The sequence below is a fragment of the Vidua chalybeata genome, chromosome 14 (genome assembly GCF_026979565.1).
Source record: "Vidua chalybeata isolate OUT-0048 chromosome 14, bVidCha1 merged haplotype, whole genome shotgun sequence".
Lineage (NCBI taxonomy): Eukaryota > Metazoa > Chordata > Aves > Passeriformes > Viduidae > Vidua > Vidua chalybeata.
The window spans coordinates 19,883,547-19,907,149 of NC_071543.1; the positions used below are offsets into that span (position 1 = coordinate 19,883,547).

General features: G+C 41.3%; 2 protein-coding genes, 1 long non-coding RNA gene and 1 other non-coding gene across 8 annotated transcripts in view; 3 read left to right on the forward strand and 1 right to left on the reverse strand.

Moving 5' to 3' along the window:
- LOC128795139 (transmembrane 9 superfamily member 2-like) overlaps positions 1–7,460 on the reverse strand; it is a 28,201-nt gene extending 20,741 nt beyond the window's left edge. The window contains exons 1-7 of the mRNA XM_053955675.1: positions 7,248–7,460; positions 6,807–6,874; positions 5,408–5,501; positions 3,714–3,841; positions 3,350–3,479; positions 2,266–2,393; positions 963–1,074 (exon numbers count right to left, since the gene is read on the reverse strand). Coding sequence (XP_053811650.1) covers positions 963–1,074; positions 2,266–2,393; positions 3,350–3,479; positions 3,714–3,841; positions 5,408–5,501; positions 6,807–6,874; positions 7,248–7,364 — 777 coding nt within the window. The 5' untranslated portion in view covers positions 7,365–7,460. The remainder of the gene's footprint in view (positions 1–962; positions 1,075–2,265; positions 2,394–3,349; positions 3,480–3,713; positions 3,842–5,407; positions 5,502–6,806; positions 6,875–7,247) is intronic.
- A 63-nt stretch (positions 7,461–7,523) lies between these two features.
- On the forward strand, positions 7,524–10,467 carry LOC128795140 (uncharacterized). The gene is made up of 3 exons (XR_008433418.1): positions 7,524–7,609; positions 8,308–8,448; positions 9,929–10,467. It is a non-coding gene; the product is annotated as an uncharacterized LOC128795140 (long non-coding RNA).
- A 1,661-nt stretch (positions 10,468–12,128) lies between these two features.
- Positions 12,129–22,476, forward strand: RBMX (RNA binding motif protein X-linked). Of its 5 annotated transcripts, none has more exons than XM_053955475.1 (9): positions 12,129–12,197; positions 13,458–13,587; positions 13,785–13,891; positions 19,319–19,490; positions 20,577–20,693; positions 21,037–21,151; positions 21,268–21,393; positions 21,470–21,573; positions 22,080–22,476. In XM_053955475.1, the coding sequence occupies exons 2-9, from the start codon at positions 13,479–13,481 to the stop codon at positions 22,385–22,387; spliced, it is 1,158 nt and encodes a 385-aa protein (XP_053811450.1). In that variant the 5' UTR covers positions 12,129–12,197; positions 13,458–13,478; the 3' UTR covers positions 22,388–22,476. The 5 variants fall into 5 exon arrangements, with proteins under 5 accessions (XP_053811450.1, XP_053811451.1, XP_053811449.1 ...); XM_053955476.1 differs by having other exon boundaries at positions 12,149–12,197; positions 13,461–13,587; XM_053955474.1 differs by lacking the exon at positions 12,129–12,197 and adding an exon at positions 12,495–12,518 and having other exon boundaries at positions 13,461–13,587; positions 21,485–21,573.
- On the forward strand, positions 13,640–13,711 carry LOC128795453 (small nucleolar RNA SNORD61). The gene has a single exon (XR_008433556.1). It is a non-coding gene; the product is annotated as a small nucleolar RNA SNORD61 (small nucleolar RNA).
- Positions 22,477–23,603: the final 1,127 nt, after the last annotated feature.

Genomic DNA, 23,603 nt, shown 5'->3' on the forward strand with positions numbered 1-23,603 from the left:
CAGACAAAGTTCACTGAAGTTCTGAATCACAATTTACCTCACGATTTAAACACAAATGTTAATGAAAGAAGGCTCATTCATGTAGGAAAATCAGAGCTGAAAGAGGATTGGGTGTCTCAAGGGAAAAGTAACAGGCTATTGAGCCTTGCACCTCAAGGTCACTGGTTCAAATCAAATTCAATTTGGCAAGATGAAAGGTGCTGCCACATCACGGCTGCTTCACTGTCTGTACAAAACAAGCTTCTGGTCTCAAGCCAAACCCTCTAAGACTGGTGTCTTACATCAGAAAAACAACCACACTTTCAGGACAGACCGGAACAGAGGTACCAAGATTTGAAGTACCTTTAATCAAGTTATAGTCACATCCACAGGAGGCTCACTTTCCATGCTGAGGTAAGGACTCATTTGCCAGAAAGCAACTTCCTCCTACCTCATTACAGGCTGAATAAAGCATTAGTGTATTAGTAAACACTAGAGTATTAATTGTAAAAATAAAGATCACCTACTCAAGAAAAAGCCAGTGAACAGAACAAAAACCACACAAAATGAGACAAACCCTGCAACTTCATGAGACAGAACTGTACAGTCAACATTTAACAAAGAAAATGTCCCCAAATATAAACTGTTCTTTAACTTATGTTAAAGACTCTCAGCAGCCTGACTGAAATCTGAAAGCAGAGTTTACCTCAAGAAAGACAACTCTTCCAGTTATTCAGTCTGCTAATTTTCTATTAGTAATAAAATACGGGGGGGAATAAAAGGCCTTCATTTATATTTTCATAGCGTCACTTAAGTTACAGGAACAAAAAACCTGTTAAAATTTTCAGAAAAATACTTCACAAGACCATCCTTACAGAATTTACACTGCTGTAATCCAGTTACGGCAATTAGCAAGTTATCCAATTGCTCTGATTTCATTCTTTTGTGGAATTACGTATTCATGTAACAGATTTAATACTTACTTCAAATGTCACTGAGTAGGTGTAAACCAAATTCAGTTTATTGGTGAATTCTCCAGGAATCTCCATAGGTGGGCCTTCACAGCTTAAGTTGTTCTCATCCGTGTGCTTGTAGCTAATGGGGAAAAGAAGTTAAATAACATTTTTTAAAACTTACATTTTCTTTAAAATCATTTAGCATTGTACTCCAACCACAAATACTCCCCATCAGGAGAGCTTCAAGGTTGAAGCAAAGCACCTGGTCAGAGAATGACAAAATTAAGGTTATGTGCAACCTAACAGCCCCCTCATGGTCTGCACTGCCAGGGAAAAGGCAAATTTTCATTTTTCAGCCATTCAGGATGCTACTGATAAAGGATTTGTGAAAAAATTAATACGATTGGTAGAATCTTCCTGGCACTCATGGAAGGAATAAACTTGCATAGCAAGTATAATTCACTAAAAAAACACTGTACCTTTGCAAGAGAAAAACCAAGAACAATCAAGTTATGCTGTACCAAGTCTGTCTGTATGACTTCAGAAACTGTAGTAGTGTAATTTATTAACTTACTTAACTTCTACAGGAAGGTGGGAAAAGTTTAGCTATAAAAAAAACCACCTACTTTGAAATTTTATAATTGGGCTGCAGTTTTCAAATACAGATAAATACAAACTGTGTACAAACAGATTGACCAGAGGCCAAAGTAATTGCTCCAGTGTTCTCCTGACCTCTGAGTTATTGCACCTCCACTCTGGTCAATGCAAAAACTAAACAGCTACTGTTTGAGAAAATCAGTTAGTCTTCTTAGGAAATTAGTTGCTGTCATCTGCAGTTCTGAATAGCAGTGTTAACATAGTATTTCAACTACACCTCTGTAAACAAACTTACACAAGAAAAAGTACACCTGTACATTCATCCAAAGTACATTTGGGACAGGTAACAGATCTGACATGGGAAACTGTTACTCAGGGAAAGGATGTTTCTCAGTGTATCTGAAAACATGCACACCCAGATACAAATCAACCAAAACATGAAAAAGGCTCTGTTGTTTGGGTCAGGTTCTAAAAGTCTGCATAAGCAGCTTTTCCATCACAAGGGACTTTGGGAAACACTTTAAAAGCAAAGTTAAATGATATTAACAGTTGTGGAACTGTCCTTGTAAACAGCTCCAGACATAAACCAGCACACTGAAACCTTTACCAGAAGTCAGAACAACAAGTTCCTCAGAATCTATTAACTCCAATAACATCTCTAAGGAACTGCTCTCTCTGGAACTGCTGTTAGGACTCCAGAGTACCAGAACCTGATGCTTTAATGCACAATTACCTTTGTGGTCTCAGTCTTGCCATCACCAGTCTTGCACCAGGCCAGTTTTCTTCCTTCCCGCTGTGGTACATGATTGTTATGTCAACGTGGTTGAAGAGGTAGAAAGTGTTCTTCTTGTTAAACTCTGACTACAAAACATGATCAGGAGACTGAGCAACTTCTCCAACAGGAGAGGGCGCAAAAAGTCAAGAACTTTATCATGAGACTGGCATTGTATGAAGGAGCAACAAAGGGAAACACTTCAACATTAATACACCTGTTTAAAAGACCACTTTCAAGAGCCTGAGGAGTAACTGAGTTGGAAGGTCACTGTAGACAGAGTAAACTGAATGTGCATGATAAATGCAACACCTCAAAGAAGCATCAGACCTGCTGCATACAATTGAACTGACTGCACTGCATGCAAGCAGCAGGTCAAGTGGTAGAGCAGAGTCATGGAAAGCTCTCTCCTCACCAAGAGAAGTGCTGTCCCTCACCCAGGAGGGATAAAACTATCACTATTATCTGTAATTGTATTAGTTCACAATGGAACTCCCAGGATGACTGACACATTTCCAACTGTCAACATAATTTTCCCTGTCACAGTTATGTTTGTTATCCTTCAGCCACCTGGGAAAACCCTGACACATTTAACTTATAAACTGTGCTAGACATGACTTTTGCAACTAGAACCCAGAGCTCATTTCTAGGACTTCACTAGAAAGCTTCTATCTGATACTGATAAAAGAATATCTTGCACATGAACATGACATAGACAAAAAATGAGTAGGTACTAGGATGGATACACATGAAATTTCAGAATAAAACCTCAAATTTTAAAGGCTTTTAAACACCCACACCATTATTTTATAGCTTTATAAAAGCTATTAGTCAAAGACCTGTAAGAACATTTTATTTGGAAAACTGTATCAGTGAGTCACTGCACACGCAAGCAGCATCCAGCTCTGTCAGTGCCCACAATCTGAACATTAAGCATGTTTACAAACATATGTTTACAAACATGTTCTTTCTCAGGAAAAGAAAGCTTGAAAGTAAAACCACAAATGAAACCACCCTATACTAACAAAAAAGTTCCACCACTTACATTTATAACACAAGCATCTTTAACTCTACCATCTGGAGTAACAAAACATCCTATTGGAAATCCTGGATTACAGTATTTTTGTCCATCTTCCACATCATAACACCACGTTACAGGCATGTTATCGATAATCCTAGACAGAAATCATCAAAGAACACGTCCTCAGAAAGGGGTGCACCTCACTTCACAGTGACATTTCACATTCATGTAATGCACACACTTTTCAGTAGTGCCTACAAGATGCACAGTAGAGAGACAACTATCACACAAAAGGAAAAAAGCAACCACTTAAAACATAGATAACAAATGTACAAAAGCAAAAAAAAAAAAAAAAAAAAACCAACCTCAAGCATATGTCTTGGCTTACCAGTGATGCTGATAATTCAATTGCATTCCTTTCTTCAAAAAAGCCAGTTTGCTTTTATCAGCACTGTTTCCTGGGTCATATGATCTTGTACAAACCTTCTTGCAAGTTTCTTGCTTTTTAAAAGTGAACTGTTAAAAAAAGCATACAAAAAAAAAAGTCACTTCTATTTTGCTTCAAAGATCTTTTAGCATTTTGGGTTTTTTTCAGGTAAAGTAGGGAAGGTTTTTTTTTTAGCTACTTTAGCTCATTACTGTAAGTTTCAGAAGGATAAACCCTTAGGATTTAAAATTTAAAATTAGTAGAAAAGGTATTGCTTTTTCTTTTACCAGTTTGTTTTATTTTGATAATTTCATCATGGTCTAAAACAGACTTTCACTACACCATTCTTGAATGTTTCATGTTAACTTTAGCTGGTTTTTCCCATGACAACCAAGTTAGATATGGCTGCCAAAAGCACAAGTTGCACAACATCCAAGCTTCAAGCACAGACATCACCTAACACACACTCAAATGTGCATCGCCAACTTCTAACCCAGTTAATATTTACCTGTTAGTGAGCTTAAAGCATGACTGAAAATTCTAATATTATCAAGGCCCAAATGCTAACCAGGAACAGCACTTTCTGATTACTGTTGTGTACAGCCATTTCAAACAGTTGTTATAACAATTAATCTATTCAATACATATCCAGTCCAAATGATCCACCATGCTACATGTTTAAAAGCTTCTTGTGACCACTAGTCATAAGACTTAAAATTACATTAGCTCAGAGAATCAAGGAGATTTCTAGGAGCAGTTCATGTAAGGGAGGGGGCATCACCTACTTAACAGACTAATGAAAAGATGTGATCAGGTCCTGAGCAGCAGCAGAGTCAGAAACAGCTGCCTCTTTTTCTCACAGGGATTTGGATTATCTAGCAACCATCATACACACATAGCACAGTCTTCAGTTTCACTGGCAAATCCAAGTCAGGAAACTGCATTTGAACACCATACAGCTCTCAAACACCAAGAGCCACAGTTTCACCACAGCTCCTCCACTGCTAATAACTGTCCGAAGTTGATGGCACAGCTTTTTAGATATGCTACATTTGGTCATTGCTAATGCAGGGCATGATACAGAAAAATACCACATACCCAATCCACAAAATATTTCCAAACATTTATTTTACAGAAGGTTCCAAGTGATATGCATCAACACTGAAAAATTTGGTTTCAGACAACAGATAATAAGTACGTACAAGCAGAGAAAAGCTGCAAGTGAGCCATAACCTCATTTCCCCTTCCCACTCTGGAAGTTGCCCAATACTACAACCAAGTATATGAAACAGTTCCTGAACTATCACTTTTTAGTCTCCAATGTTTTAATAAACCAATTATTTCACAACATCTAGCACACCTTACATCCAGCTATTAAATAACTACCTAAGATATAGTTTCTGGACTTCTCTACTACAGAGCAACAGGCAAGAAGGGTGATCACTGGCTCAGTTTCCTAACTGTAATTAGCCAACCTAAGATGCCTTTGGGTTGGGAGGAGTTTTATTGGGTTTTATTACACCAACTCCATAGTGGTTATATTAAAAATATAAACAAAAATAATCACCCAGTCATCAAATCTTCAGCTATGCCTACGGCTATCAGAACAAAGGCTATCAAATTTAAACAGGATCAACTTCAAGTGATAAAATAACCTTATATGGAGACGATGCTATTCTCTCTCCAAAGAGCACTTGTCCAAGATTTTCTGATGGTCTTTTCTCTTCCTTATCTTGACAGAAGTCAAAACTGCAAAAAAATAGCAAAGGTTCCCTTTTAATTGACATGTAATTGTAAATACCAACCTAAAACAAATTCTTAAATTATGTCCTTAGCAGTTTTCATGATGTTTTTAACACTTTAGACACCAGAAGTTAAAAATCTGAGAGCCTTTGCAAAGAAAGCTGGCATTTCAACCAATACATATTCCAGCATATCTTTAACAAAATGCACGATGGCTAGTTCACCCACCCTTTTTAAATGGCAATTTAAACAAACAGTAGAATGTTTCATTTTGTGGGGGAAAAAAAAAAGGCACTGTGCTACAGATTTTTCATTTCTCCTGAAAAAAAAATTCTGAAAAACTACACTCGTTTCTTAAAGGAATATTTACAAATAGCATTTAACACGAAACACATTTCAAAAAAGGAAAGTGCTTTTAGTCTTACAGTGCCACACTGTCAAACACCATTCACCAATTCTTTTCAGCTACATACAGCTTGAAACTGCTGAATACGGGAGAATGTAACCATTCTGGCTTTTAATTAAACACAGGTAGCAGCAGGTTATGTTAAAAAAAACCCAACATAACAACAAACAAACCCATACTTATCTTTGGTACATAAGTACTTTTCCTCAATCAATGGTCCTAAATTCACTGGCTTCCATAAAGTTTAATGGAAATAGAGATGGGGGATTTCTTAGCTAGTCTTTGGTCTTATTTCTACTGCTGCACTGCTCAGGGAAAGAACTAAAACACCTGCAAGTTTTCTTTTCTGTGCCCAACAGCAAGACTGCAAATTGTATTGTTTATCATTGCTTTGTAGGCCTACCTTCTATCTGCAAAAGCAGACAGAAGTTTTCATATCAAAGTAAACAAAACCAAAACCAACAAACAAAGAATTAGCTACAGAGCTTTGGCAAAAAAAAAAAAAAAAAAAAAAAAAAAAAAAAAAAAAAAAAGGAAAGTTAACAGAGACTAGTCTCCAAGTTTCTTTCAATTATCAGGAAAAAAAAAAGGAACTCAAAACATTTTATTCCTAGATTTGCCTAACAGAAAGAACTTTCAAATATATCAAACAGTCAATACTAAATCTTGTACTCAGCTCAAAAAAATGCACCCATAAGAAACCCTGCAGCCTTTTTTTAAACAATAACCGAGGACAGTCAGGTGGCACAGGTGGGGCCTTCATCCTTCCCACCCTCTTGTACTTCATTCCTGCCACTGAGCACCGGATTCGCTCTTCCACCCCTACAGCCAAAATACTGACACCCTTACAGTAACAGAAAAGCGCCTTTCCAAACACTCCTAGGAAATGGTTGGGATGTACTTACGCATCATATTCGTATGGCAGAACTGATTCAACAGAGTCCAGCCGGTTCACGAAAAGCTCAATTAGTGACTGAAATAGGAAAGGAGGAGAAAAAGCATGAAAATACGGACTTTCAGAAACAAACGTGTGGCTGGTACAAAACGCGTGGCTAACTAGCAAATGCTGCTACCCCACGGTGGAGTTACCCTTGGCTGCTGACAGGCCCCGGCCACGCCAGGAACAAGGAGCTACGGGTCCTCCCAGCGCTGGCTGTAAAGTTCAGCGGGAAAAGGGAATATCAGCTAGGGGTGCCTGTCTTCCTGGAGCAAAGGCTGCCGCCCGCGGGAGAACACCTCTGAGCAGCGGAATTGGGAACACCCCGCGGAGTCCCCTCGCCGCGGGAGCCCCGCGGGGGCTGAGCGAGGGGACGGCCCGCGTTGGGCCCGCCCGTGCGGGCGCTCACCTTGCAGCTCTCGGTCTCCTCGCTCTCCTCACAGAAGCTGACAGGCGCCAATCCGGGCAGGTAGAAGGCGGCGCCGAGAGGCGCCACCAGCAAGAGTGCGGCAACTAGCAGCCCCATCTTGCAGCCTGGACGGGCAAAGGCACCATGAGGCGCAGCTGCAGCCCCGAGCGCCCCGGGCAGCGCCTTGCGGAGGCGGCCCGAGCACAGTCGGAGGTGGGGGCGGCCGCGTCACGGCCGGGTCGGGGCCACAGCGGCTGCGCAGTGAACGGGGGGAAGCGCCGGGTGCCATCTTGGGGGAGGGCACGCTGAAGAATGGGAGGCGACTGGACAAGGGGGAGCGGCTTCCACTGCCAGAGGGCGAGGTTGTATGGGATACTGGGGAGAAGTTCTTCCCTGAGAGGGTGGCTGTGCGGTCCTGGCGTAGGTTGCAGAAAGAAGCTGTGGATGCCCTATTGCTGGAAGTGTTCAAGGCCAGATTGAACGGGGCTTGGAGCATTCTGGTCGAGGGGAAGGTGTCCCTGCCCATAGCGAGTGGGGTGGGGGTAGTGAAATCAGGTGGTTTTGAACGTCCCTTCCAACCCAAACCATTCTAGGATTCCATGGTACCAGAATCTCTTTTCAGGTTTTAGCCCCCAGCAAAAAGCGCAGAATCAATTAGGTTGGAAAATACCTCATCGAGTTTAACACAGGACTGAATACCACCACGTCAAGCAGACCACGGCACTGGGTGCTACGTCCAGTCTTTCCTTGAACACCTCCAGGGACAGTGATTCCACCACCTCCCTGAGCAGCCAAAATGTCTAAGTACCCTTTTTGTGAAGAAATTCCTCCTAATGTCCAAACTTCCTCCTGTACTTGAGTCTATGTCCTCTCATCCTGTCACTTGTTACCTGAGAGCAGTCAGACCTTCTCCAACCTGGCTACATCCTCCTTTCAAGGAGTTGTAGAGAGTGAGTGGGAAAGGCTTAAAACAGATATTACCAGCTCAGAAATTAGGGGTGGAAATCCAAGTTTTCATATAGCAATCTGGAATTATATTTGGTGGGTTTTTTTTATGTAGCCTGTGATGTTTGCAGCCTCTTGGTACAACACAGTCACAGTAGTGCCACAAACATGATGCCAAGCTCCAGAGTCAGCTGTTCAGGTGGCGATGGCAGGAGCAGTGCTCTGGGACAGCTGCAAAACCTGTCTGAGGAGCAGGGTAAGTGCAAGTGATGGCTGCAAGCTTTGTGCTACCATGGCAAGATGGGTACTCACAGCTGTCTGAGACACTGTGCTAAAGGCATTGCTGTAAATACTGAGTAGTAAACACCTCTCGCTGTATTTCCCATTTTGGCAAGCTGTTGCCACTCACGCTTCCGGACAGTGAGATTGTATTTTTATTGCCTTCCAAAACATCCATGTCCAATAATTTTAACCAATTCATCAATCTGTAGTGAATTGCTCTTACCATAGAACAGCAACAGGCAAAAGGAAAAAGAGTAAGGGGCTGCACAGGAATTCTCATGTCTTTTCAGCTGAGCCTGGAAATTAGAGTTGTCATTTCAGGCAGTTCCAGCTATGTCTTAGGGACCTATGATCCACCTTGTATTGCTAAACTGAAAGGAACCACAATGAGATCCCAAATAGGTGATTTGGGAGAAGCTCATTAAGGAGTTACAGTTTAGAAATGGTTGACAAAGTCCATGCCAGAAACAGTTATTTTGTGCTGTTCTCATCTATTCTAGTCTGAGTTTTACAGAGGAAAATTCCTGAATTTCTATAAACACCTATTAACTGACAGTGCCTAGAAAATTGCTCCTTGTTATTAAAACTGTTAAGCTGATTTTTCAGTTATCAGTTTTTGATTGCATATCTAGAGTGAATTACATTCCATTTTATATTAATTCTGAATGAATCTTTTGTGATCAGATTATGTATTCATTAGTCCCCATCCCTCAGCTCTCCTAAACTCTTTATCCAGTTTAAAACCAAAGCATGATGAACTTGGTAAAAGGCCAATAATATGTTTGATGAAAATATGCAGCATGGTACAGAGGAAATCCAAAACACTTTGCATGAACAAGTTGGCAGTGTAAATTCAGCAACATTGTAAAACATCCAGGGATTTATTTAAGAGAGTGACATTTTAGTTGAAAGCTATCACAAAAATAAAATATTACCCTCATGAAATGTTGTCTACCTCTCCCATCTACTAGGCTCAATTTTAGGGTTATCAATGAAAAGGTAGAAAGAGATCACCTTATATGTATGTGGGTTTGTAAGTAACATACTTAATTGCTTTTCTTCTACTCTCAAAAATGTGATAATGCAAGGGCAAGTTATCTGTGCTAGTTAGGGAGTAATTCTCTTCTGTGTAAAGGTTGGTGAAGTTTTCCTGGTCTCTGTTTCCCCAACTGTCCCATCCAAGTCTGTCTCATATTCCATAGGGTCCAGTATGTTATATTAATACCTATTTTCCTATCAGAAAAGTCAAAGTTGAAAGGTCATATGCAGAAGAAAATGTCATAGCTCTTCAGCCTTGAACTTCTTACTGAAGAGAAATTAATTTCAATTCAGACTGCAGTTTGTTCCCTGATGATTTCTGTAGTTTTTCTTCAAAAATTCAAAATTCAAAAAAAGAGGAGAGAAGATAAGAGAATTTGAAGAATTAAAGAATTATATATCCTTTAATCCTCTAGGAAAAGATCTGACTGAATTTGGAGCAAGACCATACATACACTGTGTAGTGAGAGACTGTAAATACTGATCCAGTTTGCAATGAAGATGCAATTAAGTTTTGATGAGAAGCCTCATGAAGATACCTTTTAGAACAACAGACAGAAGAAATTTTAGAATGGGCTTTCCTGATACAATTACAGTATTTATGTTCAAATGCTGTTTCAAATGTCATTATGTTCATGCTAATCCTGCCTAACTACATGTTCAGTACTGTTAACAAAGTGTTACTAAAATGAAGCCTGGAGTTATCTATTAAATATTTTACTCTTGTAATCAGAAGAGACAGAAAAACAGGCTTTTGTTTGCATTTGCTTATTTTTCCAGTTGTGTGGCAGTCAGTAAATACACCATGGATCAGAGAAGCACAGGGGCCCTACCCTGATGGAGGCCATTTTTAGCATACTTCTTACAGGACTAACAATTTGCTTTAGTTTTCACTATCCATCCCAGAGAGGCTCTGAAGTTTAAATTCTTTTGTATTGAAACTAGAATTTGAAGCTTTTCAATGATAATTGGATGATATCTGATAATGCCATTCTTTGGCAACTGCATTGGTATCACAGGCAGTGCCACACCAACTCCTTATAAAGGTCATCTTTCCCTTTTCCCCTTCACAGTAACAGCATCCAGAAACTCTGAGCATCCACACTGGTTAGGTGATATCTTCAAGTACATACTGGAGTTTAGAGTAGTGTTTGAGAGCTTCCCTCCTTTGTGTTCTTAACACATCTATGAGCTACTCTGAGGCAATGCTGCCTTCTGCTTCCCATAGCACAAACAGCAGCTGAATATCAGTATCTGACAGACTGAAAAACTGAAGATAAGGAGAGTCTGCTGTTCTCTTATCAGAATGTAGCAATTATGCAGCTGTACAACTGTAACAGCACTGGGCAGTGCCCTTAAGAGTCCGCAGACTCTGTGGCATCTCCCAGAAATGAAGGTCTGGAGAACTACAAGCAAGAACTGCAAGGGAGAACTTAAAAGTGGTTAGACTGGGTGGCACTAAGAAAATAGGTCTTGATAACTGATTAATATAAATTTAGGTAATCTACAGGTTCAAATAATGAAAGTTTAGCCAATTTTGCATGACCAGATTTCCTCCTAACTTTTCCATTATCAGGTTTAGCCAGCCAAAGAAAATCACAGTTGAACTTTGAGTACAAATAATTAACAAATTGAGTGAGTTGAACAAAAAATGGCAAAACTTTGTGCCATCAACAACACATTTCAATTTTCAACCATACTTGTTTTAGTTTGCTGTTATTCTCCAAGGAAGGGGTGCTGCCATGCACATCTACTAATCAAACTAATTAAAAATGCTTTTAAGGCTGCTTTAGCAAACTGGGTTAAGCTCCTGCACAAACTCCAAAGTTAAACTGATACTACTGTGATTTTCCTTCCAAAGAAGTGATCTGCTGCTTCAAAAAATCAGTTAGCATTGGAAGGGACCTCTGGGAGATCATCCAGTCCAATCCTCCTGATAAGGGAGGGTCACCTGGAGCAGGTGACACAGGAATGTCTCCATAGAGGGAGACTCCATGACCTCACTGGGCAGCTGTTCCAGGGTTGTGCTACCCTCAATGCAAAGTTCTTTCTCATGTTGAGGTGGAACTTCTAGTATTTTAATTTATGACCATTGCTCCTCGTCCTGTTACTGGGCACCACTGAAAAGACTCTGGCACCATCCCCTTGGCACCTGGCTTTGGGATACTTATATGCATTAGTGAGATCCCCTCTCCTCTTCTCTAGACTGAACAGCCCCAGCTTCTATATGTCTCCTCGTAAGAGAGATGCTCCAGACATCTAATCATCTTTGTGATGATTACTGTCTCTAGTAGCTCCTTTCTCGTGCTGAGGAGTCCAGAACTGGACGCAGCACTACACATGGGGCCTCAATCCTTCGGGAGGAGTCGCAGCCGGCAAACAAAGCTCTACCCCTCCTTTCCCACGGCCCACTCCCGCTGTTCTCCCGCCGCTCGCGGTCCCCGGCCCGCGCCCCGCTCCTGGCAGGACGGGAATCTCCGGCCCCTGTGGCGCCGTCCCCTCCGGGCCCCGCTGTCCCTCGGCCACGGCGGGAGCTTCGCACCGGCCGCGGCCGCCCCCTACCGGGCTCGGCGCTGCTGCCGCCGCCGCATCCGGGGCTCCGTCCGGCGGGTGACGTAACGCTATAAAGGCCCGCAGCGCCTTTGTTCACCCCCATTGCGCAGTTGCAGATCGGCGCGGGCGGAGGTGAGCGCTGTTGCGGGCTAGGGCTCTGCGGGCGGCACCGCGGGGCGCTGCGGGGGTCCGCGGGGTGGGGGCCGCGTGGCGCGCCGCTCACGGCGGCGCGGAGGCACGGCGGAGCTGGGCCCGGCCCGCAATCCCTCCCTGCCCGGCGCCGGTTAGGACGCCGGGACCCGCGCCGTTGCGGTGGGGCGAGGAGGGTCCTTGCGGTGTCAGGCGCGGTGTCCGCCATTTTATGTGCGGGGGTTCTTCAGCATCCCGGGGGAGGGCGAAGGGGGAATGGCGAGAGCGCCGCGCCGATGTGTCCGGACGGGGTTGAACCGCGCGGTAGGTGAGCGCCGAGGAGGCCGCCGGGCACGGGGACGGAGCGGAGCCGCTGCCAGAGGTGGCCGCCATTTTGTGGCGGTGCCTGAGCCCGCGGAGGGTCCGAGGCCCCCCCCTCCGCTCACCGTGCCTGGAGCGCAGCTGAGACCGGGCCCCGTGCGGCCCGGCCCGGCCCCGCCGCGGCTCCTTCGGGGTGCTTTGTCCGCGCTCCCGCGTGTGCCGGAGCTGGCGCGGGCCTTCCCGCCATCGCGCTGGAGACACGCGGGCAGCGCTTGTCCGCAGGCGCCGGGCGGCCTGCCAGGCACGGGGGGTTTGGCTTTGTCTTCGGCTCTTGGGCTTTTTTCTTTTTAAGGTCTCCCGCCCCCGCGGCTGTAGCTGTGACATTGCTGTGTAGAACTGCAGTGGTGGTCTGGTGTCTGTTCAGTCTCACATGTTGTGTGGGTCAGGACTTCAGCATAGGCTCCATGTACTTTAAATGATACAAAGAATGAACTTAATTTAAAAACACTGACCTAAGATGCTTTGAAGAGCAATTTTGTATTGCTTTGACATATTAAGTAAATTACTTGAAACGTCCAGGATTTAAAGGAAACGTGTGTTAGGATTGCCACGCAAAGGACAAAAGGAACAGCACTTCTGGAAGAGTTTTTGCATTCACCAATATTGCTTCATTTTAACAGTGCTTTGTTCCACTATTCAAAGCTCTATTTAATATCTTCTAAGCACACTACAGAATGTGAAGAAGTAACTGTTAATACTACTGCCAGTTGCTTCCACTACAAAAAATTATAATTACTTAATTTTTTTTTATACCTCATATTTCTTATCTAATATCTTTCTAAAGAAAATTTGCTTGTACATTTGAGGACAGAAGTCATTTATATACCATGAAGTCTCTATTGCAGTCTGATGTTTTGTTAATAATGGCCTCATTCTTTTTAGTAGGTCATTTGCAGAATCAAAATGGTTGAAGCAGATCGTCCTGGGAAGCTGTTCATTGGGGGTCTGAACACAGAGACTAATGAGAAAGCCCTTGAGGCTGTATTCGGCAAATATGGACGCATTGTGGAAGGTAAAGAGAACTTTTCTTTGGATGGTAATAGTATAAAACAAACAACAACATAGCTGTGATGACTTTTTGGCGTTGATCATCTGAAATGATAGCGCTTAGATGTCCTCTAAGAAGTTCTGAGCTTAAAAGGTTAAATAAAGGTTAAGTGTTCCTTACAGGGAATTACAGGGAAGGCTGATGTGACTTTGTTTCTGCAGTCCTTTTGATGAAAGATCGGGAAACAAACAAGTCCAGAGGATTTGCGTTCGTCACATTTGAGAGTCCAGCAGATGCAAAAGATGCTGCCAGAGATATGAATGGAAAGGTAGGAATTAAAACCATTTATATGTTGCAGCTGCTACTGACCAGGACAGTTAATCTTTGGGGTAAATCAACTGGTAATAAAAGTTGGAAAGAGAATGGATTAGGAGATCGTGGAGACAAGTTGTAACTTTAAATTTGACAAAATGTCTCTGTTTCCATGAAGCTGAAATCTGTTTCTCCTGTTCATGGATTTGCTAATAGAAAATGAAGTCTGGCTGACAATCAGCTATGCTCTTTTCTTATTGTTCCTTAATCAGTGATGGAGGGTTTTTCACCAATCAGGTCTTCATTCTTGCATGTTTCAATAATGATTTTTGGGTTGATTTTCCTTTTTGATTGTATTTGAATGCAATACTGTGTCAATTACACTTCAGGGAAGTGACTTACCTGAACGTTAGTAACTGTTCCCTTAACATGGGTTGACTGTGACTTCCCTTGAGTGTTGGAGCATTGATGAGCTATCTCGTATTCTGTGGATAATCTCCTACATCTGTGACTTGCATCATTGATCTGCTTGGTCTGTGTGAGGGGCATCTTTTCCAGTTAATGTGCAATGGCTTTGAAGTTAGCCGGCAGCTGAATTTGTTAATTTTCGCCCTAAAATGCAATGGTCTAGCTTTAAGAGTAATAAGAAATGTAATGTTTTTAAAAATTAAAATATAGGATTTTGCAGCACAAGTTTCAAGATAATACAGGATAGTTTGTCAAAGAATTGTAGGCTGCTGTAATCTTTCTGTTGTGGTATGTGCTCGAAAAAGTAGATGCAAGTTGGCAATTTTTTGGTGAGTAACTGCTTATCTTCATAGAGGTGCTGTCTCTTCAGGTAGTGAAAGCCATCTTAGGTCACTTGAATTGCAGACTCTGGTTTTCTGTGCCTTATGTGAATGATTGTGTTTAGGTCACACTGCACTGGCCTTGTAAGCAGTGTCTCTTGAGATGCCATTCAAGTAAAGTGAAGAAACATTGAGTGATTGTGATTAATTGACACTTGGGATTTTGATATATTTGTCTTGTTAGTTTAAGAAGTTGAAGTGAAAGAAAAATGTCAGTTATTGTAGTCAGTAAGTAAAACAACTTTAGGAATAAGAAAATGAGCTTTATGTGGTGTTCTTGAACACAAATAGTAAAACCTCTTGTATTTGTGTTATAGCAGGCTATGTGTTATAGAAGGATAGTGGGTTTTCTACTACATGTACATGTTTCTGGGTGCTTCATGAGAACCTTATCACAATTAGGGTTACTCTCTTAGAAGACTTCCTTCCCTTTTAAGCAAGCTAGTAGTTTTGTCAAGGCAGAGAGTGGCAAATTCAGATGACGTTCTTTCTATATCAGCCTAAACATCTGTCAAGGTGCTCCTTTTATTGAATTTTATTTCTCCACTGTCTAGTTTGCCACAGTTCTGAAGACTTACTGCCGTGCTTAAATAATTCATTTTCTCTGAAACGGTCATTGAACTCTCATATCAGGTAATTTCAAGGACCAATAGGTAATTGTCAGACTGAAATGAATTCGGTCACTGATCTGCGTGTTTGTGGAGTGCAGCTTGCAAATCAAAATCCCTCTGAAAATAATCAGCAACTGTTCTATATCTTGAATGTTGAGACTTGTGTTTGGTCGCATTGGAAACATTTGGGAGAGTACTGCTTGGTAAAGTAGCTAAATTGGACAATGTTTGTGGCTGAGGTTATGTCTACTTGTTCTGGAATGCACAGTCTCCATTACTGGCAAGAAATGCTGGAAAGGATGGCCTTGTGGATCATCATTCTCATGGGTTTATCTTCGCTATAAATCTAGAAGTACTTTCATCTGCTTTGAAATTAGAACAGCAAGTAGTGTATGAAAAGAACCTCCTCAGATGGGATTTGCCCTAGAATGTCCTCTGGTCCAACTTGCTTTGACCATGGATATGAAAAATATTCATGAGGTGGTCTCTCATTCTCATCTTCAGAAAGCCTTCTGGACAACATGTACTGGTTGTATTCCAAAAAGACTATGCATTCAAGGTTTGAGGAAGAGCAGTGTTTGAGGCCTGGTGTGAGAAGAGGTAATGGTCATTAATCACGACTTTGAAGGTCTTTTTGTCCGTTTGGAAAAGATGGATTGGCGCGTTCTCGAGATTTTAATGCACTTGAGAAGCAGCAGCAAGAAGCACTGTGCAGACTGCAGTTCAAGCAGTCTGTAAGGCTTGAGGTGACCTGTCTGGCCAGGGGGAAGAGTTCTGCATTGCCTGTCTGCTCATTCTGTCATCCCAAAGGAATTAGAAGTTGTAGCCAGTAGAAGAGGCTGACTCCAATAGATTCTGCAAGAATGAATTTGCATTTGATTTTTTAGTTTGCAAATGTTTATGTAAATATAGCCACAGTTTTGCACCAATTTGGGTGAGGGGTAATTCGTGAGCAACTATATTTCACTACTGGGACAAGCATAGACTAGTCAAAGCTTGCTTGTTGAAGATAAGTTTGTCCTGCAGAAAGAGATCACAAGATAATTATTTTAGAGTTGGGATGGAGATTTCTTATTTCAGTTACTTTGTCTTCTAGATTTAATCAATGCTGTCGTGTCTGAGCAGTGCAAAAGAAATGTAGAAGTACTTTATAGCAGCTTATCAGCCTTCCTTAAGAAGAATCTTAAATCATGGCTGTCAAGTCTACATCCTGATGCCACACAATGCACATGCTTACCTGGACATCAATGTGGATACTCCCGAGTCTGTAATGGTTGTTTGGTGCAGTGGGCTGTTCTCATGACCTTCTGATTCTACATCCTTAAAGATGAAATGGATAAATAAAGAGAGGATATGATCTTGTGCAAAGGATCAGGATAAACCAAAGATGTAATTCCAGCGTAGACCTGCCAAGCCAGGTCTGTGTTAGAGGAAGCAGATGCTACAATCCCTACAGTATAAACTGTACTCAGCACTACGGAAGGTTGTCTGATTGACAGAAAGTGCTTCCTGTTCTTTGGGGAAGAAGTGATGCAATGTACAGAAGCTTGGCCTCTTGAGAAATGGATCTTAATTTCTTGGATATATATGGCAAAAGGAAACTCACTTAATGTGCCATCAAGGAAGGTGGAGAAATGGAGTCATTGCAGCATCAACAGTGAAGTGATCCATTGAAGAGGAAAGCCCTGTGCGGTGCTAGGACCTTCATGCAAGTTATTGTAACAGTTTATTTGAAATACTCGATTTCTTGCCCCGCTCCCAAAATTATGCAAATTTCATTCATCTTTTCTGTTGAAATGTGGAACAGTTTGCAGGACAGTTCTCTAATTGTGTTTGGTTAAAGTTCCCTGTCTCACTTTACAAATCTGTACAGATTATTCATTCCACACATAGGAGACTTTGATTGCCAAACTATTACCATTCTAAATTACTTGTAGCTTAAATTATTTCCATGCTTTTTAGCACCAGGGTGACTTCACTTTCTGGTGCTCATATCGTATTAAAAATGCTTCTATAACACTCTGAATCAAGGTTATAAAAAGAAACTAATGAGTGTTCATGTTGACAGCTTGTGCTTTGAGCTCATTGAAAAAACGTCCTTATTCTGAGATGGGTTGTGTGACTTTTATGTTTGGTGAGGTAAGACCTTTCTTTGAGCTAAGAAACCATAAAATGTCCCCTCTGCTTTGAAATAGGACTAACTTTGACAAATATTTTCTGGTTAGCAAAAAATATGTTCTTGTACCTAGTGGACGGTCTTTCTGGACCTATGGCTTTTTTAAGACTACTTTTGTAAATCAGTCTGCAAAGAAACAAATCTTTTGCCGAGGTAAGATGCTTAAGTGCAAGGCAGAAGAAAATAGGAGGAGAAATTACAAGGAAAACTGTACCTCCTACCTAACAGAAATGAAATAACTTAAACATAGCATCCAGGTTTTCAGAACCCATATTAGCAGAAGGGGACGGTGTTTGCTTTCTAAATTTAAAACAAGCTGTCAAGAATCTGCCATGAAATGGAGGACAGCAGTGGCCATAGCAAAGCTTAAGGCTTCAAGCCCTCTGTTCCTGCTTGAGAAGGATGAAACTGAGAGATGAATTATGATGGCAAATCAATATGATGCGAACTGAGAAGTTCCAGTCATTAGAATGGATGTTTCAGTTTGTCATGCCGAAAGGCTTTTTGAGAAACCTTCCATAAGTAAAATATTGCACTAAGTCAAAGTCAAGAGCAATATGATTTTGCTGGTATTTCTTTTTTCCCCTCACAATGGATCAAGTTGAACCTGTGTATGTACACAGGTTTTCAAGCAATGACTACAACTCTGATATGGCAAAATACATGCACTACTACAGTGAATTTTCAGAGAGCTAGATTTTGACAGAAAACAAAAAATATTCAGTACTTCAATAAAATACTATTAGCAGTGTAGCTAGAGACATTACTAGCAGTCATGTTTGTGTTCATTTATTGCAGCAGAGAAGTGCAATAAATTACACTTTCTCCCTGATAATTAATTAGTTGTCATGGCAGAGTTAAATATTTAACTGCTAAAAAAGGGAAATAAACCATGTTCACCAGGATAGGCATGCAATAATCCAATTTTAGCAGAGCTTGTGATCTTGATTCTGCGATAATATACAAACGTTTGGTGTCTAAAGATCATACAGAAATTTGATTAACTAGGTTGAATTACTCAACATGTTAGTACCTGCTCATGTTTGCGGTATATTAGTTGGCTGCAGAGTTCCTGGTATTGCAGATCTATATTCCAGCAAAAGCTTCTACTTTTTTCATACCACAAAAAAAAAATACAACCACACAACAGAACCCACAAACAAAAATACCCCAACCACAAAGCACCTTCCCTGTGGAAAAGCAAGTAATAGAGTAAATTATGACAGTCACCTTGATTGAAAACCCTGCTTGAAACACTAGAAAAAAGGGGTGAATTGTCATACTCAGTCTGCTGTGTAGATGCTGAAATAACTTCTAAATACTTCAGTGATCACCGTTTTATCAGGACGTCAAGAAAATGTGCTAAACGGCCTCCCCATTGCCAGAAATCCCGACTGAAGCTAAGTTACCTTCAGCTTAATCTTGTAACTACAGGTGCACTCCTAGTTTGGTACAAAAGTACGTGGCAATTGAAAGTAAATTGTAGATCATAAATCATGTTTCATTTACAGAATAAATGACGTGGGGCTGCCGTAATCATTGGACACTTGTGTTTTCACTGAAAGTCCTTTCTGATGCTGCTCTGTGGTTTTTTTTTGCCATCAATACCACAAGAATGAAGTACTGTAGAAATTGAAATTAGGCCCAACATGCTGCTGAGTACTTGGGGACTAATACTGAAGACTGAAATCAGTTCTAGAGTTGCTCTAACTTATAAAATGGAAGCCCTATAAATAGTGAAGCAAGAGGGGCTTGATTTAAGAAATACAAACATGACTGAGCAGTAAGTAAAGCAGCTTCTTCTTTAGTCATTAGATGGGAAGGCAATTAAAGTGGAACAAGCAACCAAGCCATCCTTTGAAAGTGGTGGTAGGCGTGGGCCGCCACCCCCTCCCCGAAGCAGAGGTCCTCCCAGGGGCCTTAGAGGCGCAAGAGGCGGAAGTGGCGCGAGAGGACCACCTTCAAGAGGGAGTCACTTGGGTATGTATTGACCTCTCTCATTATACACTTCGACAACACAAGACAATCCCATTGGAAGATGACAATAATCCTACTGGAAAAAAAAAAAGTCAAACACCTGAATAGTGCACTCCTTGTTCTTTATTAAAATGATGAAATACGATCTCGGCAGTTTAGTCAAATTTTTGATTAGGCAAGTACACCTTAAGAAAAGGCTTTCAGATGTGAAGATTCCTTTCTACAACTAACACTCCACTTGACTTTTGCCTATGAAAGAAAAGCAGAACTCCTGCCTTGCACGTGAGAAAGGAAGCTTTCTGGTATTCAAGTTGAAAAAGTGATTCGCTACCACCAGGGAAAGGGAACTGCCTTTCGTTCTTAATAGCAAGAGGTCTAAACTGAGAAAATTTTAGGGCTGATCCTTCCAGATCAGAGTGAGAGTTAAGGCAGCTAAACCTTTTTTTGTTGAGTTGAAGCTTTTTAAGTGTAAGGATAGTATATTACTTGATACTGGATATTCATTAAGACACAGCTATTTATTCAGACTTTTCAGTATCAAAACAAAACTCACTTAACTAGCAAGCAGTACCTGAGGTGTAGCAGTAAAAGCTGTAATGCAGAACCTCCCCCCCCCCCCCCCCCCCCAAAATAGTGAAACTTCTGTCTTGAAGAGTCTGTATAGTAGGTTCTGCAGACTTGGTAGCAGTACCTCTGTTCCCTCTCTGTAGGCTCTTCTCTAGTACATCCTCCCAGGTGGCTCTTGTCTTCTGAGAACAGTAACTTGTTTAGAATTTAAGCTGTGAAGCTGTGACTGATTACAGGTATCAGCTGTCTTTTGCCTTGTGTCACACCCTGTAGCTTTTAGATAAGTTCTAAAAGATAGGTCTTGACAGGAATTTAGGCTGTGGAAAGTTTGGCTCTCAATCCTGCCAGTAGCATTTAATAGTGGCTAGAAGACAAGAGAAGGCTTTGAGGTCTAGTTTTAGAGGTTTACTGTTGATCATATAGTGGTAATAATGGTACCTTTAGGTTGTTGTAGTTCAGGCTTTAAGAAAATGCAGGTAAGTATCACAGAAGTAATAATTGGTTCATGGCTTCTCCTTCTAGGATCTTCTCGGGGGCCACTTCCCATGAAGAGGGGTCCACCTCCACGAAGTGGAGGCCCTCCACCTAAAAGATCTGCACCTTCAGGACCAGTGCGTAGCAGTAGCATGGGAGGAAGAGGTAAGGACTGCTGACTAAATTAATTGCTTGGTCAGCTCTAGCACCTTAGTCTTCCCTTAGGAACTGGTGCAAATCATTGATTCAGTCTGCTGTGGGATAGTGTACTGTTTCTCTAACCTTTGGTTCCTTTCATACCAGTATAATTTTGTAGCTGTTGGGAACAATTTGGTGCAATTTGAATATGTTTCTTCTAGTGCTGCTTTAAATCTCTACAAGCAGAAATGTAAAGTGTTCTAAATGTAGGCTCCAGAGATACTATTAAATTGTTCTAAGCTATTTACTAGCACTTGCCTTGAATGTTCTGCATGGCTAAATGCTACTTAAATGGACTGTTTCTCTGAAGCTCCTGTGTCACGTGGAAGAGATGGTTACGGTGGTCCTCCACGCAGAGAGCCAATGCCGTCACGGAGAGACGTCTACATGTCTCCAAGAGATGATGGCTATAGCACTAAAGACGGGTAAATTCTTCTACTGTTTCATTTTAGTGAAGTGTTTTTTGTTTGGAGAAGGATCTTGATTCCAGACCTTCTGTGATAGGACATATGGCTAACATCTCAGTTTTTGCTCTTCGTAGTTATTCAAGCAGAGATTATCCCAGTTCCAGGGATACCCGGGACTACGCACCACCTCCCCGAGACTACGCATATCGTGATTACGGTCATTCGAGTTCACGTGATGAATACCCCTCCAGGGGATATAGGTACCTATTGTTGGAGTTTTCTCCCTGTCACTGTACACTTGCTGTGATGTTAGTGATTTGTACTAAGTCTTAGTAGTCTTTCCTCCTATAGTGATCGTGATGGATACGGTGGTGGACGTGACAGAGACTACTCGGATCATCCAAGTGGAGGCTCCTACAGAGATTCATATGAGAGTTACGGTAAGAATCCATTTTGAGGATCATATAAATGTACAGATGTCATAACATCTGACTTTGACTAGGTTGCTTGTGTTTTAGGGGGAAGTGGCACACTTTTTTTCCCCTACAGTGAAAGTGCAGTTGTTGGTTATCATTTGGTCATCTTGTTAATAAGCTATAAGCTAAAGAAGGAAAGTCTACAGTTGAGAATGACACCTGTCTCTGGAAAATATGGCTGAGTTTCTTCTCTAAAATAACAAGCTGTACTGGAATACCCAGTTAAAGAGCCTGCCTGAATAAACAAACACCGTCTTCATTCCTTCAGAATCTTTAAATCCACTCACACTGCCTGATACACAATCCCCACTTAAAATACCATTAATGTGGCAGATTATATTAAGACCATCTCAATACATATCAAAAGAGTAGCAGTAAACATTTTAATACAGCAATTCTGTAAATTCAGATTTGAAATTGTTTTATATAACTTATGGTGTTGCCATATTACCTGACCATTGACCCTGCAGGTAACTCACGTAGTGCTCCACCTGCTCGAGGGCCCCCGCCATCATATGGTGGAAGCAGTCGCTATGATGATTACGGCAGCACACGAGATGGATATGGAAGCCGAGAAAGTTACTCAAGCAGCAGAAGTGATGTCTACTCAAGTGGCCGTGATCGTGTTGGAAGACAAGACAGGGGTCTTCCCCCATCCATGGAAAGGGGCTATCCACCTCCTCGGGATTCTTACAGTAGTTCAAGCCGCGGGGCGCCCAGAGGTGGTGGCCGTGGTGGAAGCAGATCCGATAGAGGTGGAGGCAGAAGCAGATACTAAAAACACTCTTAAACTTTTGGACCAAGACAGATTATTTCCCAAATGTGGAAGCTGTTCTATCTTTACTACCAGAGGACTACTAAAAGGAAAAGTTGTTTTTAACCTTTTTTTATTGTTGCCTGTTAAGTTTTCCCCTCCATGACTTTTATGCTTTTGTGAGAGAAAGTTGAAACAATGTTTAATATCATTTCAAAATTGTTAACATTTCTTTCAGAAAGCAGATGTTAAATGTATAAGCTTGAGCTGTGTACTAGTGTTGTAATTTTCAAAGTAAAGTTTCCCTGAAATGCCGCACTTCCATCTGATTTTCGTCGTGAATGGAACAAGCTGTTCTTAAGATCTTCTGCACAACATCCAACCATCTAAAATGGAGATGGATTGCTCTACATGTTCAGCATCTTATTCTGAAAGTATTGCTTGTGATTTGGAGGGTGGTGGGGATGATTCCACATAAAGCTCAGTTGTGCCTAGAGTTTGAAGTCGCAGTATTCCCAGTACAAAATGCCTTCAGATCCCTGTGTAAAGAAAAATAGAGGATTTCATTCACTTAAGCCGAAAAAGCAAGTGGATAATACCATATTCTACCTTCCTACTGTTTCATGGGGAGTTTAAAAAGATCTCCCCTGCAAAAAAATCATGTTCATGTAAGTCAGCTACAAAATACTGTTAAAAAAAACAACAATCCACAAACCATTGACCAATTCCATCAAAGAAGCTGCAAATCAATGCTTACTCACACTGTTTCAAATTTTTGCAACTCTGTAGTGTTTCACTTTTAAAGGAACATCTTTGATTCCAAAGGAGAAAATAAGATAAGCAAAGAAGTCTTTCTCTCCAACTTCTGAAAGACTTATGGCTTCCTAAAATAAGTGAATCTTTCAGCATTCCACAGCTGATTAAGAGCATCAAATGCCTGTGAAACAGCAAAGATGGTAAGCAAAGTAAACTAGTTTTTCAGTCTAAGTCAAAATTGAAACAAGTTACCTTCTTCTAGTACAGTAAGACAAGCTGCATGTCCTGGCAATGGAAGTGCTGTCTAGGTTAAAGAAAAAATGGAAAATAAATTCCCCAATACATTAGAAATTCTCCAAATTCAGCAATCCTTGGATAAAAAGTATTTATGGCTCCAAATTTGAAACTAAAGCTGTAATGCAGCTCACTGTAGAGACACAGTATTGCCATGTAGAGTGGGGAGGGGGTATTTTATGACCATTAT

What these genes read in the sequence shown, in the direction of transcription:
- RBMX (XM_053955475.1), top strand. Translation starts at nt 13,479, where the DNA reads ATGGTTGAAGCAGATCGTCCTGGGAAGCTGTTCATTGGGGGTCTGAAC. An exon ending in CAGTAGCATGGGAGGAAGAG is followed by an intron (nt 20,694 to 21,036) that starts GTAAGGACTGCT and finishes GTTTCTCTGAAG; the next exon opens with CTCCTGTGTCACGTGGAAGA. An exon ending in TACCCCTCCAGGGGATATAG is followed by an intron (nt 21,394 to 21,469) that starts GTACCTATTGTT and finishes AAGTCTTAGTAG; the next exon opens with TCTTTCCTCCTATAGTGATC.